Source organism: Pteronotus mesoamericanus, unplaced genomic scaffold (genome assembly GCF_021234165.1).
Source record: "Pteronotus mesoamericanus isolate MK-2021 breed Mesoamerican mustached bat unplaced genomic scaffold, CSHL_Meso_final contig_57, whole genome shotgun sequence".
NCBI lineage: Eukaryota > Metazoa > Chordata > Mammalia > Chiroptera > Mormoopidae > Pteronotus > Pteronotus mesoamericanus.
The window spans coordinates 170,760-186,751 of record NW_026555203.1 but is presented as its reverse complement, the minus strand read 5'-3'; the positions used below and the strand labels follow the sequence as shown (position 1 = coordinate 186,751).

General features: G+C 38.7%; 1 protein-coding gene across 2 annotated transcripts; it reads right to left on the bottom strand.

Annotated features, from left to right (window-relative positions):
• Positions 1 to 1,015: 1,015 nt before the first annotated feature.
• On the bottom strand, positions 1,016 to 15,830 carry UPF3B (UPF3B regulator of nonsense mediated mRNA decay). Of its 2 annotated transcripts, XM_054580311.1 has the most exons (11): positions 15,546 to 15,830; positions 14,500 to 14,606; positions 14,227 to 14,333; positions 12,085 to 12,183; positions 9,960 to 10,070; positions 8,893 to 8,936; positions 8,253 to 8,435; positions 7,807 to 7,845; positions 5,877 to 6,034; positions 5,253 to 5,547; positions 1,016 to 1,975 (listed from the first exon to the last, which is right to left on the bottom strand). In XM_054580311.1, exons 1-11 carry the CDS (start codon positions 15,699 to 15,701, stop codon positions 1,826 to 1,828), a joined length of 1,449 nt encoding a protein of 482 aa, XP_054436286.1. In that variant the 5' UTR covers positions 15,702 to 15,830; the 3' UTR covers positions 1,016 to 1,825. The 2 variants fall into 2 exon arrangements, with proteins under 2 accessions (XP_054436286.1, XP_054436287.1); XM_054580312.1 differs by lacking the exon at positions 7,807 to 7,845.
• Positions 15,831 to 15,992: the final 162 nt, after the last annotated feature.

The following is a 15,992-nucleotide window of genomic DNA, read 5'->3' as shown; positions in this document are numbered from 1 at the left end:
TACTCTCCCCAATTGAGGACCATCGTCTTTCAATCATCTTCAATGGCTCTTCCTCTGTACTCGCCTCTTGTAATACTGGTTTCTAAGAGGTAAGGAAAACACAAAGCAATGACTTATAAAGTAAAGGCAAACTGACACCATGTCAGGAGGAGCTGTCAGGATGAAAATTAAGCAACAGCTCAAGGATGTTGTCCAAACACGTTGGTTCTTATGGAACAAGACCACGGAAACATGACTTGATCATCTTGGCAGGCAAAATAAAGGCAGATGCTAGTGAAGCCAGAAATAAGTATCATTCCTCCCCTTTCAAAATTCCCAAGGGGTTAATTCAGTATCAAAATTTAATTTTTTAAAAAATGTTATTTATTTATTTTTAGACATCAGGAAAGGGAGAGAGGAAGAGAAGCATCAATGTGTGGTTGCCTCTTGCGTGCCCCCTACTGGGGACCTGCTCTGCAACCCAGGCATGTGCCCTGACTGGGGATCGAAAGGTCAACTCTTTGGTTCACAGGCCAGCGCACTCAGTCCAGAGCCACACCAGCCAGGGCAAAATTTAATTCTTTAAAACCAATAGCTATTTAGCTCTGGCTGGTGTGGCTCAGTGGATTGAATGTGGGCCTGCAAACGGAAAGGTTGTCGGTTCAATTCCCAGTCAGGGTATATGCCTGGGTTGTGGGCCAGGTCCCCAGTTGGGGGTGTGTGAGAGGAACCAACCGATGTATTTCTTGTACATTGATGTTTCTCTCACTTTCTTTCTCCCTCCCTTCCCCTCTCTCTAAAAATAAATAAATAAAATCTTAAAAAACACTAATAGATATTTAAAAAGTATTCATGGACATGGACAACAGTGTGGTGAATGCAGGAGGAAGGGGGATGGGTGGAGGTGGAAGAAGGTGTATTGGGGGATAAATGGTAATGGAAAAAATTACCAAAAAACCCTAATGGCTATTTAACAAAGTTAATAAACACACTTAGCTTCATACTTGAGTGATGTTGATGTTTATTGACACCAATGCAAAACAAGCTAAGACTGAAAATTGCTATTTAAACAGGAACATATATTGGTGCAGTTTCCTTCCTGGACAGGTCATGCACTCAGATCATGAGACCTAAGATAAAACAAAGACTGGATTGTCAAGGAGCAAGCAAGGGTTAAATTTTACTTATGAATATAAAAGTTGCTAGAGGCAAAAAGAGACATTTAAAAACATTCTTTATGCTAAGCTCACATAAGCACAACAAAAATCTAAAACTAATCCGAAAATTTTAGGACACAGGATATAGACATGACATGACTATTTAAATTTTGCATAAGCGAACATGTTATATCCTTCACTGTACTTGTACTACAATTACATGCTTGTTGCATCTACGCTACACAAAGTCAACAGGTATCACCGACAATGAACATAACTAGATCTGAACAAGATTTCAAAGTGACTCTGCTCCACTAAATTAAGAAAATTCAATCCAGGATTAACAAAACCTTTTGATTTTAGAGCTGGCTCTCTCTTCTTCTTCTCATGTCATCCCTAATTAAGTCCTCACTTGACATTTGCCACCTGCAAATTGCAATGCATGTCCTCTCTCATCTTTGTCTGACACTTTAGCTTGTAGGAACTGCAAAAAAATGAAATTGTACTTCCAGTCTGCACCTGCAATCAGGTTCCTGCTTTGACGCAAAACATACTCCTCTGCAGTGTACCCCACCAGCACAGCGACCCCCTTTCTCTTTCTATCCCTTTGCCCTGAGGCACTTCTGGATTAATACATGCTCTTTGGCTGCCTACACAGTCAGGAGGACACCTACGGCCATTTGGACTTATCACTCCTCTCCTCCTTCTTTTCTATGGCTAATACCACTTTCCTGCTTTTTTTCTATTGTTGAATCGCCAGACTTGGTGCTGTCATCAGTGGGACAGAGTCGATTTCGGCTTCGAGCTCCTGGTTGGTAAAGCTGCATTGCTGGGCGATCCTAAAGTAAAATGAAATGTTAATGTCACAACATTGCTCCTGAGTGTTTACAGGGGACTTTCAGAGTGACAAGTTATATGTTGATACATACCAGAAACAACTCATACAAGATGAAAAATGCGAGGGCATAGCACATGACAGTAAGTGTCGATGGTCAACTTGCTTCTAACAACCTGCTTCCTTTCCCCTATCTCCAAAGAAAGGCAACCCATTTCTTAAGTATCATTTTATATGCCTCGGGAAAATTTTCAATAAACCTACTGCCTAATTTTCTTAACCATCTCAAGAGGAACTGAATTAGCTTGATCTTCTTCTCAGAAAACATAGCCATTACCTCTCTTTCCTCCCCGTCAGTATTAAATGCACCACCATTTAAGGAAATCTTCGAAGTAAAAACAGTAACAAAGCATGCAGTCCTAAGTGGAGACCTCCCTGAACTCATGATCTCAGACCCCAAGTAACCTACCACAGCATGATTGTTTCTTAATTCAGGTATAACAATGTAACACCCCAGCTTGAGGCTCTATCTAGGTGACACTTTAGATCTCAGACTCCTAAATAAGCCTCAGTAAAGTCATCATGTAGCTCTCAGTTCAAGCAATATGTTTGCTTTAATGACAATATGATCCTGGAAAATTTAAATGAATAGGACTTTTTTTTATTTAAAGACTTTATTTATTTATTTATTTTTAGAGGGAAGGGAGGGAGGGAAAAAGGAGAGAAACATCAATGTGTGGTTGCCTCTCTTGCACCCCTTACTGGGGACCTGGCCCAAAACCCAGGCATGTGCCCTGACTGGGAATCAAACCAGAGACCCTTTAGTTCCCAGGCCGGCACTCAGTCCACTGAACCACATCAGCCAGGGCAAATGTATAGGCCTTTGTTAGGATTCACAAAGAATGACATGAGTCTTCTTTACCCTTTCTCTGTGATGTATGAAAGTTAGCCTTAAAGCATTATTCTCAATTGATTAATTCAGGCAAAATTTTCACAAGACAAAAAGGTTAAAACAGATGAGACTCCTGCATAGTATTTAAAGAATGGATGATGGGGCTCCCACTGTGCAATGATGGAACAATTTAATCATCAACAAAGACAATAACTGGTAATACCAAGTTGGAATACATCAAGTATTTCTAAATCCGAGACTAAACAACTCAAGCCCTGGCTGGTGTGGCTCAGTGGGCTGAGTGCCAGCCTGCGAACCAAAGAGTCGCCAGTTCAATTCCCAGTCAGGGCACATGCCTGGGTTGTGGGCCAGATCCCCAGTTTGGGGCATGTGAGAGGCAACCACACATTGAGGTTTCTCTCCTTCTCTTTCTTTCTCCCTTCCCCTCTCTAAAAATAAATAAATAATAAAATATTTAAAAAAAAAAAAGACTGAACAACTCAATGAGAACCCCTAGAAGTTGCTGGGACACCAGCTCATTACTCTGAATACTGGTAAATAAAAGGAAAGAATCAAGTGTTCATCTTGCCTTTCCTGTGTAAACTGAATTTCAGGCTAACTAAACAGCTCATGAGGGAAATTCTCTTTATAGAAGAACATCAGATAAGAAATATAATAGGAAAGCAGAATTCCTATATCATCATTTCCCACTACCACTTTCCCCTTGCACCCATGAAATAATTAATTTAAGCAAAATTGTTAGGAGAAAGGCTGATAAAAATTTTTATAACAGATGGATCAGGCTTATAATACCTTAAACTATTGATCAGTTTTTTTAAAAACTTTTTATCTTATAAAGCTTTAAATTTATAGAAATGTTGTAAAATGTAAACAATGAATACCTAATACCTTTCTTCTAGATTCACAATGTTAACATTTTATCATGTGTGCTTTTTCACTCTAGTATGTGAACACATGCATATGCATACACACACACACACACACACATTATTTTGCAGAACCACCTGACAGTAAGTTACAGACATAATCCTTCAATTCCTAAATATTTAAGCTTGTATATCCTAAGAACAAGGACATCCTATTACACAACCATGATACAACTGCTATTGATCAATCATAGCATCATATTACAAGGACACCCAAGACAGTGTATGATTCCTGATATGATGCATAGGAAGTGCACAACACTATCTATGAAATGTTTTCGCCAAAAATTGAACCTGAATATATTCAGGCCTCTAGGTGAGGGGCTGCTTGTTTTTGTGAATAAAATCTGACTGGCACATGGCCATGCTCATTCTATTACATATGTCTATGCCTACAGAGCTTAGTGGTTGTGACAGAGACCATATGGCCCACAATGCCTAAAATATTTCTTTACCATCTGGCCTTGTATAGAAAAAAGCTTTTGGCCCTTGCCCTAGATATAAACATCAGTATTCAAGGAAACAAAGAAGGTAAAGGAACATGTTAGATGATACCACAGGAATGTAATTAGCCAATCTGGACTGTTAGAACCTCTATAGAACAAATTGGTTTTTGCAAGAAATAAACGTTAGAAAACAAAAGGAGGGGGAATGTTTAGATGAGAAGAGATTTAAGTAGAGATATCAAGCAAATATAAACTTGTGGACCTTGTTTGGAGCCTATGAAAAATATGAAATAGTTGGGAAAAATCTGAACAATGAATAGTTAAGATGTTATGGAATTATTGTTAGTTTTTTTTATGTGAAAGTTCAAAGTCTTGTTCTCTAATATTAACGTATTTAAAGAAATTAGCCCTCGCTGGTGTGGCTCAGTGGATTGAGTGTTGGCCTGCAAAACAAAGGGTCATCTGTACAATTCCCAGTCAGGGCACATGCCTGGGTTGTGGGCTAGGTCCCCAGTAGGGGGCACGAGAGAGACAACTACACACCGATGTTTCTCTCCCTCTCTTTGGCCCTCCCTTCCCCTCTGTCTACAAAAAAAAATGTATATGTATACACAGACACACACACACAGACACACACACACAAGAAGAAATTATATGTCTAGGATTTGCTTGAAAATAGTCCAATAGTGGGTAGGGATGGAGTAGAGTAGAAAGAAGATTGGCCACCAGTTGATAATTATTAAAGCTGAGTGATGGGTACATTGTATTTTTCTGTTCTACTTTTGTGTATATTTGAAATTTCTACAACAACTTAAAGAAAGGACCCAACCAATACTAAAAAAAGTTGCAGAGAGTTAAAGTTCCTGTAATAAAATTTTCTATAATAGAATTTCCTTTAAAAATTCTATAATAAACAATGACCTAACCCTTTCCTTTACACTTGCAGGAAAAGAAAAAATCCTCCTGAAAATAAACAACTTTAACAAAAAGCAGCACCTTGTTTCTAATGCGATCTCTCTTAACCACTTCCTCTTTCTTTTCAGCTTTTTCTGAGCTGCCTACTGATTCTGTACTTTCAATCTTCTTTCCTTTATCCCGAAGTGCTTCTTTCTCTTTTTTCATTTCTTCTTCCTTTCTTTTAAATGCCTTCTCTTTCTCATAGCGCTCCCTCTGCCTCCGGCGCTCTTCTTCTTGTCGCTTCAGCCTCTCTCTTTCCCGAAGTATGCGCTCTTGATCTCGTTCATAATCCCGTTCCCTCTCCCGGTAGTCTCTGCCACTTTCATCTTCAGGTCTGCATGAAAAACAAATCTCAGACTCTATCCTCAAAGATCTTCTAATCATAAATTCAGAGACACTCTGATTCTGACTTGGCCACTGCAATAAGGCTACACTTTTGGAGCAGAGTTAAAAAAATACTAGAATTTTGAAAAACGGTAACAAAAACCAAAACTCATCCAACCAGATTAACATATTAGAATATTCTAAACCTTTCTTCCTCATGCCACTGCCCATGGTTAAACAGCTTATCTTAATTCTGGTGTAAGTCCAGGACGTAACAGTAAAACTAGCATCTAGAAATACATTGAAAACAAATGTACCCAAGAGCCCTTGCCTACTGACCTCTTAGGCTTTTCATCTTTAAGTTCGCTATCAGAACGTTTGGGCAATGTACAACTTTGCCCACTGGCTCTTTCATCATTCAGATTTTCTTTGTCCAATTTCTTGGCTTTTTCTCTTTTGTCCAATTCTTTTTCATCTTTTTCTGGCTTCTTGAGCAGCTTTAAAGAGAACAAATTTATTTTTATTGGGAAGGGTGGGGCACTGTCTTCTGAGTCTATCAAAGAAAACAATATACTACGTATCTTTAATTTTGACTATAAGAAGGCCCTGTTTTCTGCAGGTACTAAAACTCTCAGGTGAACAGTTAGTGCACAAGAGCAGTAATTTACTAAAAGGTTGTTGTTAATGTGAAAGTGTTATCCACTCGAATGAAGTGGTTTAATCGCTTTGTGGCAATAGGATCAAGACTCCTTTGGCTTTAGATGGGTCAACTCTTAAGTGAACCAAGGCACACTTCCAAGTATGCCTTTTGTAGCAAATTAGCATGTCAATACAACTTGATGGAAAAATAGGCCACACATTTAAAATGCTAGGTAAAGCATTACTACTGGAGTGTTTTTATGAGGCACTTGGAAAGACAAATACCTTGGTCACCAAAGGAGCGATCTATTGTGAGAATAATTTTGCCTTGAGCCTGAGAGTAACATACTTATATGATGGTATAATCATATGATCATTAAAGATGAATAGTAAGATTTGGCATTGGATTTAAAAACCCAAATATCTTATACAACAGAACAGTGAAGTTCCATTTCTACTGAGTAAGGTATTCTGCACAGTTATATACATGACAGAGAGCAATTCTAAAATAAAAGTGGTTTTCACACTGCTGCTACAAATCTCTACAGAATACCCCTCAAGTGTTGGATATTCAGAGAGATTTTTAGGAAAAATAGAAGAATTTCAAGTCTCAGAGTGAAGGCATCATACAAAGGTTCATCTCAGGGTAAAGGCATCATAGAGGTCACCAAGCAAAAGGTCACGCACCAAAAGATTTAAGCATGAAGTATTTCAGCACACAGATAGCCACTGCAAATGGTGAGTTCAAACTGGACACTAAAAAGGCACCAGTGTAAAGTGAGGATATCATATACAGGTTTCATTGGAAGTGTTCTTATTTCTCTAATGAACATCTTTGTCAGAAGCCAAGATGTCCATTACTCTAATAAGAACATTAATGGACGTCTCTAGCATGGATGGCTCTACCTTCTGCCTTGCTGATAGTTAGGAATAGCAAGTCAGGTCACTTGTGGCATGGCGGACAGATTGCTCAGAAGAATTAAGATGGGAATCTTCCCACACTGTGGCCAAGCCCCTTATCAACAATAACGAGCCCTGGAGAGCAGTGGGCAACCACATAAACTGCTGAAGTTTTGAGGAGGTAAGAGAAGACCCTGCCATCATCTCTGTGAGACTTTCTCTGAAGTAATAGTACTTCCCCAAGAAGTTCGTTGGAGCAAGGCCCAGGCCATGCCTTCAGTAGAGAAGCAGCAAGGCTGAGACCTTCCTACAGGTTTTCTTCTTCCTATATTCAATGTTAATCAGAATCTGCTGCTCACAGATTCCCAGGTAGATGCAAGAAGGCATTGTGGGAATCATGTGAGAGGGGAAAGCACATAATGCAGGATATTATCTCTAGTACTTGCACAAGGCAGTTATGAGAGGCAGGTACAAAAGAGAAAAGAGCTATTTAGGCATGGTTGTCCTCTGGCTATATATTGTTGAAGCTTCTGAGTACACAGCACAGCATCAGAAAGTCATCTGGGCTTCCTTTTAAAGTAGGAATTTAAAATAGCTTGCTTTGAAGACTCAAGTCACTCTGCAGGGGTTTTCTACAGGCAACACTACCACCACCACCAAAAGGACTTATTAACTAAGACCTGTGTGTGACATGATACTAGGTGTTCTGTATCATGTACTTGGTCCTTACATTTTTCTGATTCACAGCTTGTAACAGAAACCTGTGTACCTGAAGACAGTGGAAAACAAACAGATGAGGCAACTTCATGTATCAGATATGAAAGAAAAGCTGAATAAAAACCCTAATTCATGCCAGCCAGCCCTAAGCCCTTATTTACGAAGAACTGAGAGAATCATCATCCAAAACTTGAACATTATCAGTAACAATAACACAGATCTGCACTGAAGAAATATCATGTAAACTACTTAGTCCTTTTAAATTATCTTAAAATTTAAAAATCATACTATTATTATTAGAGAAAGGTTTCTACTGGTTCACTCCCCCCCCCCACCAAAAAGGACAAAAACAAAACTGAAAAACTACTATTTATACCACACAAGATGCACACATATTTATAAAGAAGTAGACACATGCAATTTTCAGCAACACCGAGTCAGTTTAAGTTACTTTCCTACCTTAATCTTTGGTTCTTCCTTTAATTTGTCCCTTTCTGGAACTCTTTCTATCTTCTTTAGCTTTTCTATATCTTTTCTTTTTCGCTTCTCTTCTTCTTTCCATTTCCTCCTCTCTTCTTCCCTTTGTCTTTTTCTTTCTATTTCTCGCCTTCTTCTTTCTTCTCTTTTTTCTTCTCTCATTCTCTAGAAAGAAACATCACCATACCCCTTCAAACAAGATAATCATCAGCAAAAACTTAAATCAATCCCAAAGGCGTGGTGGGCACCCACTAACCTGGACCATCTTTCCTTCCTACTTTCTACCTCCTTAACCCCCTCCCCACCCCATTCAGAATATGAGAATAAAAACCAGGGCCTGCTAGTGTCAGAGTCTCCCACTGCTGCCTTGCTCTATTTCCAGAGGCTTTCAGGAAATCAAGAGAGTATCTCTGGGACAAGGTAAGGACTCTCTGGTTTGCAGAATGTTTCCTTGGTCCAACCACCAAAGAGAAGGAGAGAGCCAGTGAGCCAAATCTTTAAAGAATAATGGTAGGAAAAAGCAGCAATTTCTCCTATGGGATCCCAATGGTCTTAAAATGTTTAACAGAATGTGAACCAATGAAATAAAAGTATTGAGAGAACTATAAAAACAAAGGTTTACCTGCTTGTTTTTCAGGAAGCTCAATAGTGGGGTTGTCTTTTTAGCTACATAAATGTAAACAGATTATTAATAATACTTATCAACCCCTAGAAAGGATTCCATTTTCTGACATTCCCTGCCAACCACCCAAGGTGGAAAAACTATACCCCTTAGACAGAGAGTTCACAACTATATTATTGGAAAGAAGTGTTTATAGCACTCCAGTTCTGCAAATTTAAAATACCTTTTAATACTTGAAGAAATACAAAAGAAAATAAACTTTAAAAAAAGTGTAATTCCTAGTGTGGGTGAGAATTAAGTGCAAAGGACATTCTCTTCTTTTACAGATGGGAGTACGAATTTGTCCAACTGGGAAGAAATTGGGGAAAGCGGCTAAAAATATCCTTTTGACCCCATAATTTCACTTCTGGGAGTTTGTTTGAAAGAAATGATCAGAGATGGGCTTATACTATGTATCCATAAATAAAAAACAACTTTTAGGAAAATATTTAATTCATTTTTCAATATTCCAAACAATGCTCTCTAGCCTTGTCGCTAGCTTTGGAAGATACAGTTCCTTTGGATAAATTCCTAGGAGTGGACATCCCGCGTCAGAGGCTATGCTTCTGTCTAGAGTTGATACAGTGGGGACAGCTTACAACTAGAACCAACATCCAAGCTAGAATTTCTCATGAGGTTTTCAGTTTTGCGGTAACAAAATACATTCTTTTGATATTTCAGGTCAGATTTCTTTTTAGGAATATTAGCTTCTTATTACCAGAAAACACCGATTGATCTTCAAATGCTTACCAACATCTAAAGATGCCATGAATCTTCAAATTCTTTCTACGTATTTATGTTATATTTGTGTGGCACTACATAGGTCACAATTTTCCCCATCTAATCCATGCCTTCTCATAATCCTGTGATACAGGTTATTATCATCTGCATATTACAGCAGAAGAAACAAGAGTCTCAGAGAAGTTAGTGCTTTACCCATAATCACACAGCTATCAAGTGACAAAAGTGGGAGTGAGGCAGGTCTTCTAATGAAAAGCTGTTGCCCTTAATTCCTTTTGTCTACTTACCTATTAGTTCTCTATTTTTAGCTTCTATTTCCTCTAGCAGTGTCTCTGGAGTAGATGTCATTTTCTCATTATCTGCAGCATAACTTTCCAAAAATTTTCTATATTCTGGATCTAAATAATTGTTTAAGTAAACAGAAAATATAGCAGATTTTAAACAAATAGGAAATTATTATTTGGATATTTATCAAAGAAGATAATCTCCTACTTCACAGGAGACTGAAAATAAACCTATATCAAGCCCTAGCTGAGTAGCTCAGATGGTCAGAGCATCATCTTGATATGCCAAAGTTGTGGCTTCAACTCCCAGTCAAGGCACATAGAAGAATCAACCAATGGATGCATAAATAAGTGGAACAACAAACTGATCTCTCTCTCTCTCTTCCCTCCTCTCCCTCTAAAATCAATAAATAAAAAAATTTTTTGAAAAAAAACCTGTACCCACAAGATAGACTCTTTAGGGCTTCCTTTATTGGTTACTCTCAGAACTCCTATTAGAGATACTCACAAAGGGAGTCTGGTGTAACATGGGGTCTGGGAAAATGAGATAGCATACATTATAACAGAACCTCCAGGGATGATACATAGTTTGCTTTTAAAAGTCACTGCTCTTACTAAGCTAGAGCCACACTTGTAGGAGAACTGTTATGTGTATAGTTACAGTATATATTTATTATGTATACAAAATGTAAGCAATTCTTATATGGGTATACCTCACTTTAAGTAAACTCAACATATGAAAATCAGATGTTCCAAAAAGATAAATGAGGGGGATGTCCTAGATGTGGCACTGGAGATGATTGTAATTCCTGGAGTTCTTTCCTAGATGCCTCTGACATCAGACAGGGTAACACATCTGAGTCATTGTACTTCTTGTATTTGGAGTTTCTATGCAGTGTGGAACATGTCACTTGATCTAGCCTTCCAGGTGTGAATCTATGATATAATCAATAAGCTGCTGTGTGTTGAGTCTTTTCTGTGTTCTTTATAAAATAATGGAAATCAGCCCTGGCTGGTGTGGCTCAGCGGATTCAGTGCCTGAGAACCAAAGCGTTGTCAGTTCGATTCCCAGTCGGGGGCACATGCCTGGGTTGCGGGCTGGGTTCCCAGTGGGGAGCATGTGAGAGGCAACCACACACTAATGTTTCTTTCCCTCTCTTTCTCCCTCCCTTCCCATCTGTCTAAAAATAAATAAAATCTTTAAAAAAATAATGGAAATCAAACTAGATGATTCTAAAATATCAATCTGATAGAAAATATTGCAGATAAGCCCTTATCCTACATGTTACAGAGATTTCAAAATAGGGATCCAGTTTACTTTAAGTGGCAATTATTCCAGTTTTTTACTTCCTGTCTTTTGGTTGAATGTAATTACTAGGCATTTAGTTAACTGCATATTCACAGCCTAGAAAATAGAGTTGTCTACATCAGGTACTTTATATTAAGTTACTTGACTATATAAAATTTTCCAAAAAAAAAAAAATTCCAGTACGGCTCTCATTGATAAATCTTCTTTTTAAAAATGGAAACCAAAAGTGAAATAAATAATCATAACAATGGAAAGAGGCCTCAAGTAGCTCTCATGCTTCGAAACATCTGATTTTCCCATGGTCTTCTAATCAACAAACAAAGTAATTTACTACTCAGTAGTCAACAATGTATTGCTTAATGGTGGAGAAATGAAATGCCATTAGTCAAAGAGTGTGAAAACTCTATAGGAAACCCACCTCCATTCTAACAGTTAAGCAAAGCTTCCATCAATGAATTATATTTTGTATTAACTTTATCACGTTTTCTTATTTAAAAAACTGGAGTCCAATTAATTCCCATAAAGAATGTTTTTAAAACCCCATGGCAGCCCTGACTGTTGTGGCTCAGTAGGTTTGTCATCACCCCTTGGACTGAAAGGTCAAGGGTTCGATTCCCAGTCAGGGCACATGCCTAGGTTGTGGGGCCAGGTCCCCAGTTCAGGGCATGCAGGAGGCAGTTGCTTGATGTTTCTCTCTTGCACATAGTGTTTCTTTCCCTCTCTTTCTCCCTCCCTTCCCCTCTCTCTAAAAATAAATAAATAAAACTTTTTTAAAAAAGCCCATGGCAATAGCATTACATAACTAGAACTATACTGTACCATCATCGATAGTCCCAACTTTGGTATCTCTTTTCTTAGTTTTCTTTTTTGCAGCTTTTTGAAAAGGTGCAAATTCTACTATTGCAGGATATTCCTGACCTGTTTAGAAAAAAAAAGATCACGCTTGTTATAACAAAGAAAATGTCAAGTGGATACAAGAGAGTCAATCTATTGCTCTCTAGGCTTCCTCCAATGGCAGTTATCTGAAAAGTGTCTCCAAAGGTGTCAATCACACTGGCACAACTAAAATCAACATGCTATCAAAAGCCCCTAATGAAAAGATATGGCAGGGAAGTAAAACATTCATTTAAATTCCACTTCTAAAGTGTGATACTTTGATATGGGGAGGAGGAGATCTATAAGCTAATTTTCATTTAAAAAATACACCAGAAATCTCTAGAATAAGTAAATCTATAGAGAAAAATAAGATTAGTTGTTGTCTAGAGCTGGGGGGTAGAGGTGGGGAGAACAGAGAGTGACAGCTAATGGGTATGGGTTTCTCTTTAGAATGATGAATGTGTTGTAAAACTAGATTGTGCTGATAATGGTGCAATTCTGTGAACACACTAAAAAAAATTTTCAAGTGTGAATTTTGTGGTATGTGAATGACATATAAAGATCATTGACATGTTGACATAAGCCAGAATAAAATAACTAGAATTAACAAGAAGGTATTACAAAGCAGTTATGGAGGAAACATGATTTTGGAAATCCTGGTGAATGCAGAATCAGATTAGCTTCCTAACTGATATATTTGAAAAGGAAATAAACCAGACTGAAGCAGAAGGAAACTGGAAGATAGGCTGAAAAAAACAGAAGTGAGGCCAGAGTATGGAGGACCTTGATTACAAGGCTAAGGAGTTTGGAGTTTTTCACAACTATTATCTTAAAACATTATTTTTAAAAAGATTAATTTCATGGCAATATAACAGACTAAATTATATAAAAGTGGGAAAAATGGAAAAAACCTATAAGTTTAGAGACATGGTTGTCTAAGCATTAGGTGACAAGGGCATAAATTATGACTAAATGAACAAGATATTAAAAAACATATTTAAAAGATTCATCACTGTTCATATATATAAAGTCTGAATAAAAAAGAGAGGAAAAGGTCAAATAAAACTCAGATTTCCAGGCTAAGTCACTAGGAAATCATAGCTATTTACTGGAATAAAGTTCGAGTGGAGAAGTAGCTAGTTTGTGGGGATTGATAAAAACAGCGGCACCCTGGCTGGTGTGGCTCAGTGGCCTGCGAACCAAAGGGTAGCCGGTTTGATTCCCAGTCAGGGCACTTGCCTGGGTTGCAGGCTAGGTCACCGGATGGGGGCATGCAAGAGGCAACTGCACATTGACGTTTCTCTCCCTCTCTTTCTCCCTCCCTTCCTCTCTCTCTAGAAATAAATAAATAATATCTTTTTTTAAAAAAAGTTTTTCTTCCCTATAGACTCCTGGATACAAAGTGGGAGGTCATGAAGTTCGATGTTTTAATTACATATAACTTAGAATGTTAAACAGTATTCCCACACAGTAACTATTAGTTTAAAGGATTTGAATTAAATAAATAAATGTTGGTCCTTGAAGCAAGAGAAGTAAATGTTTAAAACTTGTCATATAAGTTTAAAAAGTCACTTATCTGTATTATTGCTGAAACTAGTAAATAGTCAAAACAATAGATTTTCTAATCCAGGACAAAAAATTTGTCACAGGAGGAGAAAACAGGAAGTTTCATTCAGTTGCTCAAACTACAGAAGTAGCAGGTTAATAAAAATATGTAACGGTTGAGAAAAGCCACAAACTATGTATAAGACTATAATAGGCTGCCTGGTCAGGCAGCTCCATTGGTTAGAGCATTGTCCCAATAAGCCAAGGTTGTGGGTTCAATCCCCAGTCAGGGCACATACAAGAACCCAGTGAATGCATAAGTAAGTGGAACAAGTTGATGTCTCCATCTCTCTCTTTCTCAAATCAATCAATAACTAAAACGAAGATTGTAGTAGGCTTATCAAATGTGCAAAACTCTTTAAATGTTGCACATTTTATCACCCAGAATTTTACAAAAGCTATCAAGGCATTGAGAAAACACTGTGATACACACATTGTCTTAGACAAATGACAAAGAAATCTCTTGTTACTAGGACTCACCTTTATTGTCAAGGAATACATAACCATCAAAGCGATCCCTGAACAAAATAATGTCCTCTTGGTTTTTAAAGTTGATGTATGCTCTGGCATACATATGAGGATACAGACTGCAGAGAGGAAAGTAATTATATAAATGTGCTTGCAAGTGTCTCGCTGAATTATAAGAATGCATATATTAAAGAGATAGGCTAAAAAAATCAAACAGAAAACATTGGTAGGATGGAATGGAAGAAATCTTTTTCGTTTACCCCCTCCCTCTTTTATTTATTTTACCTAGTATCATTAGAAAAAAACTCAAAATAATCATGCTCGGGCATAGGCTGAAGATGTTCCTGAAGCTGCTCCTTGGTCAAAGTGGGAGGTAATCTCCGAATTACCACCTTCAGGAATGAATAAGTAAAATAAAATTAGTACAAATCAATTTCCTGTCACAGCTGAAAGAATCACCATCCCTGATGAAAACTGGTCTTTACAAGAGGAGATTGCTTATAAAAACCCTTATATTACTTTTAAAAAATTAGAAGAGAAAATAATCCTCTAATGCTTAAAATTAATCAAACATAATAGTAATTTAGTATTTAAAAAAAAAAAAACTCTCTTAGAATTGAGAACTGTCCTGAGCAAGGAAAATCTCAGGTTCTGTTAACCCAAAGTCCCGCAGTCTACTAGGTTTTCACACAATTTTCTATCACCCATTTTTCAATAGGTATAGTGGTAAGAAACCAGTAGGCCAACCCTGGTCTTTTGTGGGTGCCACAAACTCTTGATTTACTAATATTTCCCTACAATATCAAACACATTCTAAAGCAAAACCTTTTCTCATTCATCATAAAAGATTCAAAACTCTAAGGAATACCGAAAATCCCCTAATTGGTTCCCAAATAGGATGAACCCGACGTGGTCCCTAGACAATTAATCCCCCCCAACACTCCTTCAACTCGCCTCCATTAACAGTTCCGTCACAAACGACTCCCACCCATGTCAACCCTTTCACAATTTAATAATTCTTCCCAATTAACGTTTTAATTCCTCATTCTCTTTATTATCATTCTCCCGCCTCTCCCATTATCATCTCATGGCTCTGGTCTAAAGCCTTCTCATCTGGGGTTCCCCCCTCTTTCCCTCACTCCCGCCCCGGGGTTTGGCCGGGAGGGGAATCCCCCCATTTCGGTGGAGTGGATGAGACTGGGTGATGCGACTTCACTCAGGTGAAGAAACAGAAGGGGAGCCTGGGACCGGAAGGCAGCCCGATTCCCAACCATCCTCCCTGGGTGGCGACCGCGTTCCGCCCTCTCTCGGGCCAAGGGGTGGCCAGGCACCTTGCTCAGCGCCTCTTTCTTCTCCTTGTTCCGATCTTGCTTATCTTCCCCTTTGGTGCTATCCCCCGAAGCCGCACCGCCGCTGCCTGTGGCACCCGGGGGAGTCAAGAGGGTTACTCGCTTCTCCTTAGGCCTATGCTCCTTCTCTTCCTTCATGGCCACGGCTTTGCTCCTCACAGTCGAAAGCTCGGCCCAAATGCCCCTACCGGGCACCTATGATTACCGGCCCACTCCCGTCACAGCTCCGCCTCCAACAAACTCCCCTAGTGATATGACAACCGCGCGTTCCGTAGGACTCCGTCAGGATCTCGCGAGACTTCAAGGTCCCTGGCTTGCTTCCGTGAGGGGGTTTAACACCTAGTCTTATGTTCCTGCCTACCGAAACTTCGCACCACCCAATCACCTCTCGATCGAGACTCTCTTGGGGTAGCGCTCTACACATTATTG

Coding starts and splice junctions, on each gene's coding strand:
- UPF3B (XM_054580311.1), bottom strand. CDS start 15,701: ATGAAGGAAGAGAAGGAGCATAGGCCTAAGGAGAAGCGAGTAACCCTC. Junction 14,334..14,499: donor TTTTTTTCTAATGATACTAG/GTAAAATAAATA, acceptor TCCTCTCTGCAG/TCTGTATCCTCATATGTATG. Junction 5,548..5,876: donor AAAGATGAAAAGCCTAAGAG/GTCAGTAGGCAA, acceptor TTTTTCATGCAG/ACCTGAAGATGAAAGTGGCA.